We start from the raw sequence: 19544 nt of genomic DNA, 5'->3' as shown, positions 1-19544 counted from the left end.
TATTTTTAATGTCATGTTTTATACGGATTCAATTCAACAATGTTGTATTTTTCATACTGTCAAATAGCCTATTACTCAGTTTCTTTCAGGCAAACCGGTGGCTAAGCTTTGACATTTCGATTTTTTCGGCTTAAATTGTAAATTACACCTTTAATATTTAATATATTGTGGAGGCCTATTTAATAGATTGTAGAGTTTGCATCGTCCTTTTTGTTACAATGATAATAAAACTAAATATATCGCTTTATTAAGCTACTAAATTAACTAACAAGCCACTAATTTATAAATTTTTATTCAACAAAACAATATATAATAATCATATAAAGAACATCATATTTTGTAGTCAAATAACTAAATATAATTTATCAGACGCATTAAAGAAATACCAAGCTTTTATTTAAATAAAAGATTTTCACCACACAAGTGACGTCACTGACAGCTATCAAATTTCCCAGTTGATATTTCTATTGCAGACTGATATTTTAAGTACGTAAATTACATAAAAAACCCAAAACTAAATAGCAAAATGTAGGAAGAATCGATCTCTATATTTCATCTTTAATTGTATATATTTTATGATCGTTATATTTATATGTAAAAAATTTAATAATATATACTGCTCAAAGGGCGTAATATTCCTGAAGGTATCTTTAGAGATGATGTGACTATGTTAAAAATTCATTTATCGGGAACCAGGAACTAATAAACTTCATTGGAATTCATATCATTATTATACACCTCTTGTAACTAGATCTGAGTATGAGTGACGAACTAGAATATATTTTTACGTACGTCAAAAACCACAGACAAACGTCATTTGTCCATAGACCCCGAGCCAACGACAATACCACGAAGACACTCCAAGTACCTCTGACACAATTTTTTTTACCAAAACTTTACCAAAAATCAGTACACATTATTCTATAATACTAGATGAAGGTATTTATGATATTGCCTTTGGATATTTATTTTATACAATATTGATATAATCAGTAGTTCATACATATGAAGGTTTTATAAAGGGCTCTATATATTCTTATTAACAATTTAAGGCAAGCAAGTCTCGTTATTGATTAATTATTGCGCGCTATATTACTACTTTGCATACAAGTACGCATTTGTATGTAATCTCATATAGGCTATAGGTCTAATTGATACATGACTATACATATGTATATTGAAAAGTATAATTATAATATAATAATTTGTATAACGTTTCTATCTACACAAAAACAATAGCTAAATATAAACACACATTCCCAGTTCCCATATTTTCATGTTAGCATTGAGCTAATTCAACTCTCTGTACAGGAACAAACGGCAGGTTTTGGTTAAATTCGTGAATATCTGTAATAAATTCTGTGTCATTCTCTGATGTGTCACCAACCGGTTGTGACGCGTCTAAGTATTCCAGGGAACTGTCCTTGACAGTACTTTCAGTAATATTACCGTCTTTGTTGGGGAGATGGCCCATTACCTAAAAAAAAATCGTAAGTATTTTGTCTGTTTATTTACCATTAATACGCAGCAAAAACCTCGATAACACAACACGCAATATATTCAAGTCATTTTCCTAATCCACGATTTAGATTTAGAAAATTCTTAATTAAAACAAGTGTGGCAAACAAAAATAATATGATAGAATTGATTTGATATCATATCACCCTAATTACAATTTATTTTAAAAGTCATTACATATTAACTGATATGTAGATGTAGAGATATAAGTTTAATATACAAAATATTTACAAATTCTTTATTCCCAAAAAACCTTTCCGTTCTACATATATTAAATTTAACACATTACGTTGAACATATAGAGATAAATGTAGCAAATATCGAGTGTTATGTTCGAGACAGAAATTCGAGAAAGAACTAACAGAAAAATATTATCTTTTCTAAAATGGCTAGGGCAAACGAGCCTATAAGACGCCCAGTCATTGCCAGATAGAATCATAAAAACACTATACTAAAACTTTTAATTCGATTCCAGATTTGACAACTTCAGTGTTGCAACGTTATGAAAAGTGCTAAATAGTGACGTTGCGAAATTATTCGATACGGAAATAGAATATTTCCGGATCGATTCCGCTGGTTTATTGTAGTATATCTAAACATCTACTACTTTAATAGAAACTAAGTATATCAGCAAATTAAATATTTCTGAACGGATAATTTGGTTATGACGATTAATTTTATTAAGGATCATTACTTTTTCAGTAACAATGAAAGCTTTTCGTGGACTTTTTTTTCTTGAGGACACGAAAACATTTACGACTTTTTGTTGTGTACTTGGCTGAGGATCCATTTCGATGGAAAAGCAAATAGATTCACTCAAAGTTGACAAAAAAACTATAAACTATACTATAATAAAAAAAAACATAAATATTAACTTTTTATGAAATAAAGCAGCGATTACCAATTAATAAATAATTATTATGAATAATTATGTATTTATTTAAATATAAATATATAATTAAGTCTTTAATTGGAAGACCAATATTATCATTACATAAACATAAATAGCGATTGTTTGTCAATATTTGTGTGTGATGTACACTACACTATTAAATGTGGTATTGACATCGAAATGACAGTAGCTAATGTCAAATGTGGAATCGAAATACAAGTCGTGATATAATAAGGCGTGGCAGATATATTTTTCTTTGTTTCATTATATTTATAATTTAATACAGAAATTTCAAAAAAGGAACGTATAATCTAACATTTACTTTTTCTTAAATAAAATAGACAAACACTCACTTGAACAGACAACTTTCTAAATTGTGATCGGTTGCCAGTTGAGAAATTGTTTTCGATCCAGTTCTTGATATCCGATACCCTCACTTTCTCGATGGCGTCGGCCTGTGGACAAGGGATTAGATAAATATTGGGATAATCCTATTTTCGAGGATTATTTGGCAAATTATCCCATTTGGTATACATTTCAGTATTAGTTGCTGAAATGTTTGTAACACTAAAAAACTTTACCTAAGCCTAGTTTACACTTCTCACAAATTTTATTGGAAGTAAATTAGTTGTTAAAATTTACATCTCTCAGCAAAAATACTCGTACTTCTATCGTAACCAAAGACGGAGTTATCTATATAAAGTCAGGCTTTTTTGTTTATGTATCGTTTCAAAAGATTATTATATTATTACTAGCTGACCTGGCAATCGTCGTTTTGCCATGTATATAATTTATAATAAAAAATAGGGGTTGATCGTAGAGGGTTGAAAATTTAGGGTTGTATGTATTTTTTAATGCTGTTGATAAAAAAATAAAAATAAATCTAAAAATTAAAAAAATATATTTAGTGGTGGACCCTTAAAAATTAGGGGGATGAAAAATAGATGTTGTCCGATTCTCAGACATACCCAATATGCACACAAAATTTCATGAGAATCGGTCAAGCCATTTCAGAGGTGTTTAACCACAAACATCGCGACACGAGAATTTTATATATAAGATTACATTAAATAAAGTTTTATAACCTCAAAGAGGCAACATTATTAGTGAAGATACAGTAACAAGATAAGTCCTATCATATTGTAGTAATCGTGTCAATCATGTTCGCAACCAGAGATTAGCTTGTTCGAGAAACAATCGGTTTTACAAAAACACATTTTTTTATTCAAAATTGTTTCTTTCCCAGAAATTGTGTTTATACCAAAATATACTTATAAAACCGGTGGTTTTTAAAGCATCAAAGACGAAGACAGACTACGTTTTTATCGAAGGAGTATATTTATTGAATTTATTATATAATAATAATAATGCAAAATATTGCACAGATTTATATAAAACTTACCTCGCTAAATAATCGCTGAAACCTGTATTCACCGCCTATAATTTCTCTCCAATTCCTTTCCACCTAAAAAATGTTAATTATATTTAAAATATACATTAAACGCTGGAACGGACTGTAACTAATATAAAAAACTTTTCAATATATAATATTGAATCACTAGATTTTAATGTACCATTTAAAATTGATTACTATAAAAGACCGACAACGCACTTGTGATGTGAGTGTTCATGGCACTTAACATTAGGTGATCCTGACCGTTGGATCCGCTATTTAAATAATATATATTTTACCTCCTCCTTGAGTTCATAGTCGGTCGTATGTTTTAGTTGGACCAGCGATTGTTTGACAGCAGAGAGTGTCTTTTCGCTTAGCTTCCTCATGTCTCGGCTGAATTTCTTTAGGAACACCTCTACCCGATTGTCCACGTGTGCCACACTGACATATTGTTATAAAAAAATAATGTTAAGAATATCTAAACACTTATGAGCACCCTTCCTTGGAAGGCTAAGGGCCTGTTTCACAATGTATGGATAAAGTGCCAAATAGCTATGTAACACATAAATTATTCGAAAGATAAAAGTTCCAAATAAGATACTTCGAATTTGATGACGTATAGCGCTATCTGACAGTCGTGAAACGCAAAAATACTGTTTATCCTACAAATAAGTAACAAATAGCTTATTTGGAACTTTTCCGGACATTGTGAAACAGGCCCTAAATATGTCATCATATCCAAGGGTTATACAAACCCAAGAATATTACATGCAAATAAGTCAAACTAAAATACTAATATTTTCCTATCTTAAAATCGGATAATAAAGGATGATTTTGTGTTTTAAGGGACACTATATTTTCTGATTTATTTAAAATATAAAAACAATAAGTTTTCCAGAAATAATATTATATGTGAGTATAACGGGTGTCTTCAGCTAAACTCTCAAAATGTATTTGAGAGTTTGGACACAAATTGTGTAACATTAAAATTATATTTTTTTTTGAAACTATTTTAAACATGTACTATGTATTTTTATTTTATTTCATTATAAGTAATCTAACAGCTTATACATATTCTAATACAAAACACTAAGACAATACAGAAAGCCAAAACAGATTACATAGATAAACAATTTATATATATAAAACAGAAAACAAGTAACTGCATTAATAGATAAAGATACATAAAAAAAAAATTTAACATTTAAAAGGTATCACGAAATGTTCTCTAGTTACCAGGACCTCGCTAGTGTGGGAATATATGAATTTTGTCACAACCCTATTGTCATAAATACTTTTTTTATATTATTTAATTATTTAAAAAGAATATTGAAATGTGCAATGAGAAATCAAATAATTCCAACATTTGTAAAATATTAGTCTGTACCTGAATTTATCCCTTTGCGCATTGACTGTGACGGAGTAGCCAAGAACACCGAAGGTGTACCGTAACATGCAGAATACGCTGTAACCCAATTGCTCCTTCGTGCGTAGGACATCAAATACCGGCTCTTCCATCAGCATCTAAGTAAAATCAATTAATAACTATAACATATAATATATGTCATCAAATTTAAGTTTAATTTTTTATACAAATTCACGCCCAAGAATTATGGCACCTGAAATATTGATATAAAATAATGCGTCCATTACGCACGTACACGCACACGCACACACTATTTATATTCCATTATATATTTCGAAAAATAATGTCATAAACTTTTTTATGACATTATTTTTCGAAAAATGGATCAACTATATACAACTTTACAGAAATTGGTTAAAGTTAAATTAGATAAACATGAATACAAATACAAGAATATATAAATAAGAAATAATACAATTATTTATTTATTACCTTATTACAACCGAGATTATTACAGAATGTCATTAATTGTAATATAATTATTACTATCATCGTTATTATAAATTTTTGTTATGACTTATGGTAACTGAAATATGAAATATATTGTTTAATATGGCGAGTAACTGAAAAAAGTGACGCGTAACCTAAAAAATGTGACGGTAATTTTATTCCAATACCGATAAAGAAGTTTCACTTCAATAAATTCGCGTTGTTAATGGTAGAGTAGTTTAGTAGCAAAGGTATACAACATTTTTTTACGTTTATTGGTTCTCGTACGTACGCTACGTACAACATACAATTATTAATAATATTTTCACACGTTCATACATTTGTTATGTACAGTAGAGGAATTAGGACAAAATATATATATTTAAAAAAATATAGATATTTGAGAGACGTTAGTACCATAAGAACTTCAAGCGTGGCAGTATCTTTGATGTTAGCCGCAGCGCCTTGGTAGTAATTAGTTACTATACTATTGGTTGAGGCCGGATTTAGACTCATCACTCGGATCACTCGCTCGCCGAGAGGTAATTCGTGGACTTTAATCTGAAAAAATAAATTGTATACTAAAAAAAAAACTTTTTTTTAATAGCCTACCAACAACATGTTCAGGCCGTGGAGCTAAAAAGGTCTATTCTCGCCTTTCTTAAAAAGGTACTTTGTTTCTCAAACGTATATTGAAGTAGAATTCTTAGAAATGTTTTACTTAAAATCACCATTACAATTTTATCTAATGTGGAGTTTTGTTAATAATAATAATAAGTCTTTATTCATTTAAGTTGGTACATCTTTCTTTTCATAGTGTAAGATTTGGGAACCCTTTTAAGTAAATATACCTGTGTTAGGGTTCCCAGCTCTTCCATAACAAACTTAATTACTTAAAATAATTTAACCAATTCATTTCCTTTTTATTTTTTACTTTTTAAACCGTTATCATCACACCTGATTGTGTGCATGAGTAAGTGTGTGAGAGAGTGAATGAGTGAGTAAGTGAGTGAATGAGTAATGTGTATTTAAATCATGGGTCTCAAAAGCAGTTCTAATACTGCATAAGGCGTGATCATAAGCCAGTCTTTTATTCGGGTTTTTAGGTTGTAGGCGGTGAGAGGGTAGATGTTAAGCAGCCTATTTAATTTAATGAAGTAATGTCTAGAATCGATAACAGAAAATCCGAATTTAATTAAAATAATCAGTGTTCCCTGAATATACAGGCTAAGATTTGTGACTTCTAAAAAGGTCCAAGAAAAAAATCTTGGAATATTTTTTTATGTTTGTATCGAGACTAAAAAGATTGAAGTCTTGGTATGGTACGGGAACTTGATTCTTTTATTAATTACGGAAGTAATTTCCATATAAAAAGAAAAATTATCAATTCACGTGTATAGTATATGTTTCTTAGATGACATGTATGACAGAACTTACTTCTGGTAATTCTTTTTCAGGCAGACCCTCCCATTTTATATTTTGAAGGACCTTTTCCGATATTTTAATGGCATCCGTCCATGCCAAATTACCTTGCATTAGAACCTGAAACAAAATGTATACATATATTTCATTAGTGAAAAAACATTTATTCATCACAGTAAGAACACTTATTAATATAAAAAAAAATATTTCCAATGTTTCTAAATTTAGAACGGAAGTGAAAAAGTGGCAAGAAACTCTCCGTTACTTTTTTACAAGATACTTAAATCATAATCCTCTAGTCCGTCGTTAGTCAATGACAAACACATCATAAATACCTGTAAGTACAACTTGTCTAGCAACCTATCAGTGAAGTCTTTTAGGTCTTCCAAGGTGATATTTTGTATGGCGATTGCCTTCTCCCGTGGCGACACGTACGGTTCCAACAATATGTTCATTCTAACGTCCCTAAAAAACGTATATTTTTCAAATGACTCTACGAAATAAAAAAGGCTTCTTTTGGAAGAAATAAGGATAGAAATAGTGATAGTATATACTTTGCCCAAAAGCGCTTATATACAATATATAAAAAATTAAATATGTTTTCTTATCTATTAATCAATAAAAACTTACTTGGCCAACTTGTGAGGTTTAATGAGTACGTTGTGATACGTACGTGCACGTACTTCCCGTACGGCCTCGAACAACTCTAACGTTATATTATCCGTATTCGTACGCATTTCACGAGTCACTAGTTCGACGAGAAGCTAGAATATTTCGAAAAATATATAATAAGCAAAATTATACTTAAAAAGATTTTAGCATTTCTTGGTGAATTGCATTAAGTGTCAAATCAAATTAATTCCTTCAAATCTACTACCTTTTTTCTTTATGGAATTTTAAATAAATAATATAATACTTACATGTAAATTCTGACTGTAACCATTGACTTTTAGCGTTAGGCCTTTGTCTCCAACATATAAGGAATGGGAGAGATCTGCCATGTTGGCAGGGTACACTTCTTCCTGTTAAATTTAAAAAATGCTGGTATTTTTTCGTTTTTAAGTATTTTAGACAAAGCTATCATAAATGTAGAAGTGCAAAAAAAAATTCTTTAAAATATTTAACAAATACTTTAGTTAAAACGGTGTTTAAATACTAGGCTGGGACCTTTTAATATGGATTATTTTAAATAAAAAAAGACAACATTCTTTGTGTATATTTTTACAACATAGTCGCTTTTTCGAAGTATATAATGGCTATGGTAAAGGAAGGCATACAGGATTTTCTTACCTTAAGGCCTTGTTGTAAAACATCAGTCCAAAGATCTAGAAGGCACGATCTGGAATTAATTCACTAAAAGGTTTTAATGTCACCTCAGTTTTATTTTTATTTTACATAATATATATATTTTTTTTTTGCAATTTTGCTAATCATTCCATTTTTATACGATTTTTTAAGCAAATCTATACAACTCAACTGATGTATAGTAGCATCATTTCAACATATTTAACATATAAATACATGCTAACAATAAATCATGGAAAATTCTTAATTTAATGCAAAAAACATTATTTATTTTCAAAAAATAATCAGTCAACCTAACGGTTATTCCAAGATTTTAGATTTCCTTGGTAACTTATAAAATTAATAAATAGATAAAAAAAACTCACTCCCTCGGCGACTTCAAGCTGAGAGGCGTTATAAAGTAGAAATAGAGTAGTGCAGTCGGAAACCGGAACTTAAAATCTGGTTTGTACCATAACTCCATATGTCTATTTTTACGTATTAAGTTAGGCTGGTCCAATCTAAAAGATATTAAATAATTAATTAAGATATTTCATTTGTTCGCCAAAATCTTAAACGCCTTTAAAAAGTTCAAATATATTTTTCAACCATATTACATTGATTTCATAAAACAACAACGGCTATACTATTTTGAGTTTTAAATTATGTTTTATCATTTCATAATTCTCTTTATAATTCTTTATTTATTTATAAATATACTACTACACAAAACGTCTTTTATGTTTTTTATTTTTGCAAGTACCAAACATTAATTATATATATTTTATGATGTATGTATGTGTGGCGTAAAAACTTATTATAAAGCCATTCCTGATCTGTTTAATCTAAAATATCACAGGATTATTGTTAAAAAAAGAATTAATAAATATACGAAAAAATAAAAAATATCGTAAATTACCTAAACTCCTGTACTGTAGCTATCAGATCACCTTCCTTAAGAATTTTAGATGTTTTCGAAGTGGCTTCTATCTTCTTATTTATATCCTTTATGGAGCTCGTCATCAAATCGATTCCTAATCGTTCAGCTTCTTCTAAATAAGGCAACGATGGCGGTACTAAGCTAAAGTTGTCAGTTATGTAAATGTTTTTATCGGGCAGGTGGAACTGCTTAAATGGCTTAACTGTTTTCCATCGGTGCATCCAGGTGGATGGGATTTCTGAAATTGATTAAACAATGTCTATAGGCTAACAAACTTATTTAAAAAAGAGACTACTTTCTTTTAATTATTTTCAATCATGTTTTTTTTATAGAAAAAGCAAACGGGCAGGAGGCTCACTGATGTTAAGTGATACCGCCGCCCATGGACACTCTCGATGCTTGCGAGTGCGTTGCCGGCCTTTTAAAAATTTGTACGCTCTTTTCTTGAATGATGATGTAAAAAAAGTAAACATCTTAATCTTCATTATAAAAGTAATACCATGGTTACAATGTACTTTATAAAAAAAAATGTTACCATACAAATCGCCTTGATCCGCGCTTCTGATCAAACATTAACGTATAGTGAACCTATTTTAATTTTTTAATTCTATAGTCTGTTTATTTCAGACTTTAACATACTTCATCGATGTTATATTTATAACTCGAAGATAACTGGACCAAATCGAATATTTATTTATATTTATTCATGGAATAGTAGAACTAGTAATTTCTAGATTCTAGTAATAATAGAACTCTGAGAAATGTTCATTGGAAAAAATATTACTAAAAATAATAAATAAATAAAAAAAAATAAAAAAATAAAAACTTGTTTTGACAAGTGACACTTGGGTAGCGTACCAAATGTGTATCTACTTTAATGATAGTCGGAAGTAAAAAAACATGTTAAGGCGAAACGAAGTTGGCGGAGGCAGTAGAATACAATTATAGTAATGTTGGCATTTTACACAAATTATTAATTAGATTTAAGTAAATTCGCTCAGTATAACTTACCTTTCCTTTTATATTCGGTTCCAAACCACTTCTCTTTGGCATCGTATGGAATAGGTGTTGAGTGTTTATTCGACAAAATCATTACATTAGCTTTATCCGGTGTCATACATTCCAATAATTCTGTTATACCCTAAAAATTTATTAAAAACCTAACTGTATTTGCGTGCTACATCCTTTGTGTCGAGAAAAATACAAATTATTACTACAGTAGATAAAATAACATTAGAAATGCATATTTATCCCTTCGCTCAAAATCTTAATAATAAATCAATATTTTTTGATTTGCTTGCCCAAAACAATATTTTTTCCTCCTTGATCAAACACAGATTGTAACACGAAGTAAAGAGAATACATATATATAGAGCATAGCATGATGCTAGTAATTGTAGAAATTAATAAAAAACATCATATATGTACTTTAAATAAAATTATACCTTTGGATCATATTTATAGTAGAGGCGATCTCCTGTAATATAGTGTTTTGGAGGTAGATTTTGCATATTTTCAGCCAGGGATTCCACATATTCCGCCGGTTGAGATTCCTCTTCGAAGCGGAAACTTGTCTCTTCTATAGTCTGTAAATCGCATTGAAAAGTTAATGTAGCTGACTTAATAGAATAATAAATGGTAAATGCAGAAATTTTGGAACAAAACATCATTTTGGATTTAATTCTAAGCAATTTAATTTGTTTTCATAGCTACATACATAACATATATAACTTGTACAGATATGTGTTTTATATTGTAATAATGTACGGCCAATATAAACGGAAGTACGTAGGCTATTTGGGAACGAACTAGAAACGAAAGGTACTAAGAAATTATCGTAGAGTTCGTAGGAGGAGTACAAAGTGTAAGATAGTTTTTTAATGGTATATTAACTCCTATCCCTATCCCGAGTGGCCATACTTCAAAGGTAAAGAGTTTTCAAATTCTACATTACCATTATATAAACCGTAGAACTGGAGATTTGATATCCGACTTTAATCAACATACCTTAATTTCTTCAAATATCCGTTCCGAAGGACCAATTTTTCTAAGCATACTTATATAAGAAAATATTGCTTCCAAAACCTGTAAAACATCAAAACATATTTGAATAAAAAATGGCTATCGTTTAGAAAATTATACTTATTAAATACATATCTACAAATAAAACTATTTAATTTAATTAAATATGGCCTACACATAAGATTTTATATCAAACGAATAAAAGTCTATGAATAAAAATAAGTCTATTGACAGCAGTACAAACATATGACTGGAAAATTAATAACATTTGCATTACAATTTATACGTATAAATAAAAAATTATATACAGCAGAATAACTTACTTCATCAATATGATCTAATCCATCCTTTGTAAGAATAACTTGAGTTGAGAACAGACTGTATATTGAAGTATAGTCTATGCCACTTTCAGAGTTGCCAGTGTAAATACCCAAAGCCCAAACTCTGTAAAAAAGTGTTGAGTCAATAATTAAATTTTACCTTCTATAAATAGATTAATAAATAGATATTTTATAAATAAAAATCCAGCATAGTTTTAACGAAAGTAGTCTCTTTTCAATCACAGGTGAACACAAGTTGACAGAATAAGTCGAAGCACTTACAAATGCTTGGAAATTAATAATTTTTTAGGCTTTTTATTTATTGATTTTTTTCTTTTGTCTATAGAGTTAATTTTAATTAGTACTCTTACAGCTACAATAATGAGCCAAGTATTGACCCTTGGAGTAGTCTTGGTAATGTTTTTTTTTTCCACAACATTGTTACTGAACGTGCTTTTATACCCGCCTTGCTTGTCATTTGTTAGCTATGTATGACTTTATCCATCTGTAGAGATCGCCACGTATTTCAAGGGAAAAAAAGCTTACGTATTCTTTTGATCTTTCTAATTTTCTATACCCATATAGATATCGTCAATTTGATCACCCTGATCAATAATCAAAAAAACCCTGGTCAATACCAATCAATAAGTTAGAAAGGTGAGCAGTTTTAGTATAGCCGTGTTATTTTGGTAGCTGTTTAATATAAAAAATAAAATTTCTTTTCAATGTGAGTTTAGTATGATGACTTACTTTTTCCTAAGATACGACAATAAACTCCCTTTCCCCTCGTGTCCTAAAAGATATGAAATATACTGATGCGGTTTCGATTCGTATTCCGTTATTAAAGATCGCATTAGCCATGTCAATTGTACCTGAAATATAAAGGTTAGGTTAGATTGGTAGGTAGGTGTTCTAATTCCAATATTGAAACTATATATCAATTTAATCACCAGTACTAAAATTCACTCCTTACTCATAATATATATAAAACTATATTATATATAGCATTATTACATAATATATATAATAATACGGCTGTGAATAGTAAGACTCATTTTACATGCCATTATGCAATTTCTTATAATTTCCACCGTAACCTAACCTAACCTAACGAATACAGACGGTAACCATGGCAACAGTACCTCGTAAATTAGAATACATCTTAATTATATTAAGATAACAAATAGTGGTTACGCTTTACAAATATTGAAAGTATTACAACAACAATCTTGGTAATTTATTAATATAAATTCTGTGATGACGAAATTAATATAAAAGTTGTTTTACCTCAGTTGTATCACTGACGGGTTTCACATAGTATATACTAGTAAAATCACTAGTGATATTATTGGGATTAAACAAGTGCTCCTTAAAATTATCTGCAGGTAGATTATTGGTCGGAATTTGACCAAACGTCTTGGCCACTAGCCCCTCTAGGGATGAGAGGTCCATACGAGCCTATAATAATAAAAACTCAAGTAAAACTCATCAAATCAGTTCATTTTTTTGCACTTTGAATATTAAATTTAAACAATTGTGTGTATGTTAACATACACACAATTAAAAACAAAAAACAAAATCTGACTGGCCGGCCCAATGCCCCCAAGTGGGTAAGGTAGAGAAGTTTTCTTAGCTTAGCTGAACTAGAATAACTTAGCTCGCTTAGGATATGACGTCATTATTGTAGCCGTAAATTGTAGATGTCGCTATAAGTATTGAGGACAATTTTTCACGAAAGAAACCAGGCCTTTAAAGGGCGGCAACGCACCCATTTAAATGGGCGTCCATCAAAAAAGGCTTGTTTCTATTTAGTTATAGACAACCGTCATTATACCATAAAAAAGTTAGATTACATGGAAAACGGTTAGTAGTAATTACGATTAGTAAATTTAATTAGAAAACGGAACAAGGCTTGTACTTTGAATCAAATTATTCAATAACACTAACTTGTACAGTAACAGTCATTCTATGCGCGCTATAATGACGTCTTCGGAACTCGTGCGCAGCCTGATAAAGTTTATCATCATCAGGTATATCCTCCTTCAGGCTCCGAAGGTTTCCCCAAGTGAAGGTCCTTGCTGGGTGACCTTCAGGAAACATACTTGACAGCAGTTGGTCTTTACGGTTGGAGTCTGATGGTGAAGCTATCGCAAATTCTGTGAAAGTTATTTAATTATATTAATAAGGTAAGTATGTGTTTTTTAAATCTATAATAAATCTCTTCTTTCATAAAATCTTAATAATTTGGAATTTAATTTATAAATTAAATTAGATTTATTAAAAAAATTATTTAAATTAGTTAAATGGTCTACGTAACCGACCGACTTAGTACGACGCTTGCTCTATTTAAGAGGTTTGATTGAAGACTACGGAAAATTAATTTTATCATATTTTTTCTGTTATAATGTTATAATAAATACATAGTAGAAGACGCTAGTTCCACGTTGCCGATTTCACCGTTAAAAGCATGGCTAGCAACTTGGTAGTCACTCACCAACATGTGATTATAATAATCAATAACAGAATTTTAACCTATACTAATTATATAATTTAATCACATATTAATAATAATAATTTAAAAATATTGGTGCCTGAAAAAATGTGTATCGTAGAAACCTGTCACTTCATAGTTAAATGTGTTCTCACTTCTCAGTACAAACAATAAAGTAATGATTAGAAATTTTAATTTCTATTTTCTCTCACTTACCAGATTCAATGGCCTCTCTTTCCCTCTGCATGGCCTCTTTCAACATCAGAGGACTGACAAAGAACTGGCTGAACATATCCATCGCACTCGAAAGATGCTTCTCAGATATTTCAAAATAGAAGGTTGTCACTTCACAGTCAGTTGATGCGTTGTCGGAACCGCCCTTTTTCTGTTATTGTTTATTATTAATATGCTTATTCATAAGTATTACAGTTTTAGCGCGAAATTTTACCTTATTTAATGGTATAATAAATTCGATTTAAGACCAAATGTAGATGTACCATTAGTTTATAAAAAATAAATAAAATACCTTTATTATGGACCATAAGATAGACAGGTATCACTTATTCCATGTCAATAAATTTGAACCTGTAGGCAACCCTACTCATCGGCAAAGAAGACAGAGGTTGTAGGCCGAGAGAAAAAGCCGGCGTATGACACTCGGTACTCTTTTAAAAAGCAAATGACCAAACAATACTTATTTAAAAACAAATATAGCAAATTAATTAGAATCATTTGCAACATGTAACAAAAAATATTCGATTCGAACCGGGCCGCATTCAACAAATATCTAAATGTAGATTTTAACATTACCTTAATAAAGGCATCGAATTCATTTTCTTTTGGATACTTTTCACTTCCCATAAACACCATATGCTCGACGAAGTGCGCCAATCCTTGTATCTCTGGGGGATCACTGTAACTCCCCACACCCACACAGAGAGCACAGGCCGCCTGAAATGCATTAGCTTTTATAATAAAATAACATGAGAATAAATTCTCATTATGTTGACCAAACAAACTCTACACTTAATACAAATAATTCTGATTATGTTTATACGTAGAAAATGCCTCTATTACTCAGTGAAAGTTATGCACAAATTCGTTGACGTTATTTGATTAATTTTAACGGCTTTATTTTATTTGTATAATAAATATTAGCATTATATGTATCTACTATTATTTATAGAACACGTATCAGGAGGCAAATCTGATGTTAAGTCATAAGTGAAGGCTCGCGAGTGCATTGTCGGCCTTTGAGGAATTGGTACGCTCTTTTCATGAAGGGTTTGCAAATAAAAATGTTACTGTAACAATTCCCTATAACCCAGGAACTCTATACACGACATGGCTTGAATAAAATCGATACGTGACATAAATCAATACAAGTAATCTTCATAATCTAGGCAAAGCTGCATACGTGACAATTAAAAAAACACTTTTCAATTATTATACCGACATATGACCTACTCTACATATGGACACAACTGATATACTGCTAATCTATTTTATACACTAACTGGTTCACATAAGGGTTATTATTCCAAATAAATTTACAAAAGCCATTGGCATACCGTGTCAAGTGAAAGTTGTGTATAGAATATCTTGCAGTGTTTTCTAGATCGATATATTTTCTCATATGCTTTCTTCATATATTTAAATACGTTGTGTTTACGACCAATTCTGGGCTAAATAAAAACGAAATAATTTACAAAAAAGTTAAAATAAATGTTACGAGTTGGTCAATGCCATATTGGCTAATACGAACTTTTTACAAGCACCATACTTGTAATCATACTTTCATTGGATAGTACAAACTCATTGTTAACCTAACGATTAAGTATGTGTTTGTAACCAATGTTTTTTTCTATGTATCTGCGTAATTAATACTTGTTGAAGTACGAGTGATCAGTGAAAGGGATCCAGAAAACTGAAGCTCATAGCGACATTAATTACTTATTCTGTAGTTATTATAATATTACACATATTTGTGTTTATTTAAATTGTTTGAAATTGTACCCATAAAGATTGATAGTCATCATGAGATTCAAAAACAAGACGAGGTATGCGAAAACGTCATTTTGACGTACTGAATGACTCCCTAAGACTGACGTCTATGGTCACGAACTATGGTTGCTGTTTGGCTTAAAGGTCTCGTTACCAGGCCATAAAATAATTTTAAAAAAAATGGTTGCTGTACGTTTTTGGCATACGGTCTCATATATTGAATCTTACTATGTATATGGTTTGTTGGAAGAACATACATATTATTTATCAGTTGTGTCCTAGAGAAGCCACGAATTAATTATAAATGCAACTTAACATCTATTATGGTGCTATACAATCTAAGGAGTCTTTCGGAGACCCTAAAAATTCCAACATAATTTACTACCCTATCTGCAGTTTTATTTAATAAATTTGCAATCAACAGTAAAAAAATCGCTTAAACATTTTTAAAAATAGGAAATTGGAACACCTAATAATTATAAAAATAAATAACGAATAAATCAGTGGCGCTACACACTTTTTAGGTCTGGGCTTTAGACTTCTGTATATGTTTCATGATAATTTGTCAATCTAATAGGCAAGTAGGTGATCAGCCTCCTCAGCATGGCACACGCCGTCGACATTTGAGTCTAAGGCAAGCCGGTTTCCTCACGATGTTTTCGTTCACCGTTCACCGTGTAAGATGCACACACAGAACGATCATTGGTGCACAGCTGGGATTCATACCTACGACCTCAGGGACGAGAGTCGCACGCTGAAGCCACTAGGCCAAATTATAATTATACAGAATTAAAATCAACTGCAAAAATTTATATTTAATAATATTTATGGTTTGTGATGTGCGTTTGTAAATCAGGGCAGAATTCCCTATCTAGTCTAATCAATAAATAATTGCACGAGAGTAATAATAACAAAACATTTAAAACCTATTTAAAGGCTCTAAAGTACGTCTATGATTGAGAAAAGAAGAAAAATTAAATGTAATTATTGTATTTCGTTTAACCCTTAATTTTTTTACCAAATATTTTAAAGCAAATACCGGGTAGGCCTAGTGGTTAGGCTCGCCACTCGTTAATGTCAAGACCGTAGGTTCAAGGTTACGGAAATTTTCTCCAAGTGTTTATCAAATTCATCTAGCTTAAGAATGTAGACGTGAGCAGTGAGGCGTTATTATTATGTCGTCAGCACTTTGTTAAATAATCGTTTCGGACCAATTCACTTATAGGTTCATAAACACGTAATACATTTTCCGTCACGTTGCTTTTTATAACGTACGCCACAAAGTCTAGCTCTGTTACATTATGCAATCATTTTGTGGCTCCTTTCATGGCATAGCGGTTAATACAAATGTATCCTCTCCCTTTTGAGTTACCACCTACTACTAATTTGGTCGCAAAAACAAACAGGCGTAACAGCCGATGACGTTGTTATTAAACACCTAATACAAGAGAATTCAGCAGAGATCCTAATTTTGGTCAATGTTCTAAACGATGTCGTTATAAACGGTTTTGACTACACTTTATATCAAACACTGTTCTAAGGCAGGTATTAACACAAGACAATTCAAGGTTTTCAAATTCTAAATAATCTGACTGAAATTAAATTAACGTCGTGTATTGACTCATTTTCCTCATTTAGACTCATATTTGGACGGTTTGGTCATGCATCAAAAGCCTTTATTATTAGAGAGTGCTGTTACTATAATCATTTATAGCAACAGATCATATTAAGAGGTGAAAGTTGCTATTAGCCTGTTTAATTGTTGCTAACAAACTAAAGCACATGCTTTAATCTTTCATGCTACGGTTAGAGAAAAAAAAGTGTGGAAGATAAAAATTAATGTCTGTTGTAAAAATGAAAAGACAAAGTTTTCAGAAATCTGTTGACTATATAACTGTAAACCTGTGGTTAAACATATTTAGAAATATTAAAATTTGTAATACTAACTGCATTTAAAAATCATGACATGAACAGCATGTTATGAAAAGATATGAAAAAATAATGCATTTAACATTTAATCATAAACAAATCATCTTACCACCAATTTATTTACACGATGAACACCATAATTTTAAAAGTAAAATTTATGTGTTGAAATAGCCAGTATGCAGCAATTTTGCAATTCTAACAAAAGGCAAGGTCAAATCAAAGACCACAAGATTTAACAATACACAATAATAATACAGTAAAGCAATGTTTAGCAATAGTTATCAAACCATCTAATGCCATGATAAAAATTGCATGTTGAAGTTTTGCAACAATTGTTTTTTAAATCTAGCAAAACCCTACAAGGTTTCTTACATTTACACATTTACAGTCTATTCTTTTTAGAATTAATTTCATCAATTTAATTAGGTCTACTTATATTTTCAAGACTACAAAGTAACAAGCTATTATTTATACTGAAAATTTATACCATTAATCATATTTAGCTAATTAATATGATCAATGGTATAAATTCATATTAGAAAGAGTGCATACATCACACTTTGGGGATGATGTAGGCTAAGTTAGGTCGTCTGAAAAAAAATTCTGTCTCTATTTTATGAATAAATACTATATATCTATGTTGCATTCCTGCCTCAGCATTAACTACTAAACTGCTAGTTACATATATAGGGTGAAGTTCTTACCAATTTTTCTTCATCAAATTCGCTACGTCTCTTAGTGTTATGTTGATCACTAGCAACAGACTGCACAGACTGGGCCCCATCACTATCAGAACCAGTTTGATCCGATTCACTAGTCTCTTCTTCACTTGAACTGTTCTCATTATCAACAACTTTACTCGGATCTGATATAAGTAGAGCAGTTAAACCATTCTCAAGACGAATTGTTCTAAAAAAAATATTATATGATAATTATAAAATAATGAAAAAATACCTATATTTCACTCAAATATATAATTATTATAATGAATATTAAAATTAGCTCACTTGTAAAGCTTTTTGTCGGACACAGATTTAATTGGTTCAGAGAGAACCTCCACTTTCTCCATATTGGGTATAAATCCCGGTTTTGATTTATTTCGATGAACCTTTATATCGGATCGGATCCGATGAATTTTGTTATAAATATTTCTTTTAGACATGTCTATAAAAATACGATTAGTCTGAAGAAAAATCGGTGTGTTTTGAACGAAATCAACAAATCTATACAGAAATTTTGACATTAGCACGACATTTCTACTTTTAAAATCTTTGACACATGAAATCCTTTTTGTTAACTGTTTTTGAAAAATGACAGATTTATAAACGTATTGCTAACTACAAAAATTTATTTTACTTACAGTTTACAAGTTTTCGAAGACGCTTTTGTATTTGATAACTTTTAAATTTTGGTCTAAGTACAAAACAAAAGTAGAGGAAAAAGTTCTTATAGCATCCGATAACTGCCTCTA

General features: G+C 30.5%; 1 protein-coding gene across 1 annotated transcript; it reads right to left on the bottom strand.

Moving 5' to 3' along the window:
- Nucleotides 1-276: 276 nt before the first annotated feature.
- On the bottom strand, nucleotides 277-19327 carry LOC110997357 (nardilysin). The gene is made up of 24 exons (XM_045631005.1): nucleotides 19081-19327; nucleotides 18778-18982; nucleotides 14951-15091; nucleotides 14357-14525; nucleotides 13597-13805; nucleotides 12937-13107; nucleotides 12400-12521; nucleotides 11653-11773; nucleotides 11315-11392; nucleotides 10753-10893; nucleotides 10319-10448; nucleotides 9287-9545; nucleotides 8754-8888; nucleotides 8374-8422; nucleotides 8004-8105; nucleotides 7714-7847; nucleotides 7419-7548; nucleotides 7099-7203; nucleotides 6079-6222; nucleotides 5194-5330; nucleotides 4103-4247; nucleotides 3813-3875; nucleotides 2764-2865; nucleotides 277-1477 (listed from the first exon to the last, which is right to left on the bottom strand). Exons 1-24 carry the CDS (start codon nucleotides 19314-19316, stop codon nucleotides 1280-1282), a joined length of 3426 nt encoding a protein of 1141 aa, XP_045486961.1. The 5' UTR covers nucleotides 19317-19327; the 3' UTR covers nucleotides 277-1279.
- Nucleotides 19328-19544: the final 217 nt, after the last annotated feature.

Source organism: Pieris rapae, chromosome 14 (assembly GCF_905147795.1).
Source record: "Pieris rapae chromosome 14, ilPieRapa1.1, whole genome shotgun sequence".
Lineage (NCBI taxonomy): Eukaryota > Metazoa > Arthropoda > Insecta > Lepidoptera > Pieridae > Pieris > Pieris rapae.
The sequence above is the reverse complement of the archived record's forward strand: the minus strand, read 5'-3'. Positions and strand labels throughout refer to the sequence as shown.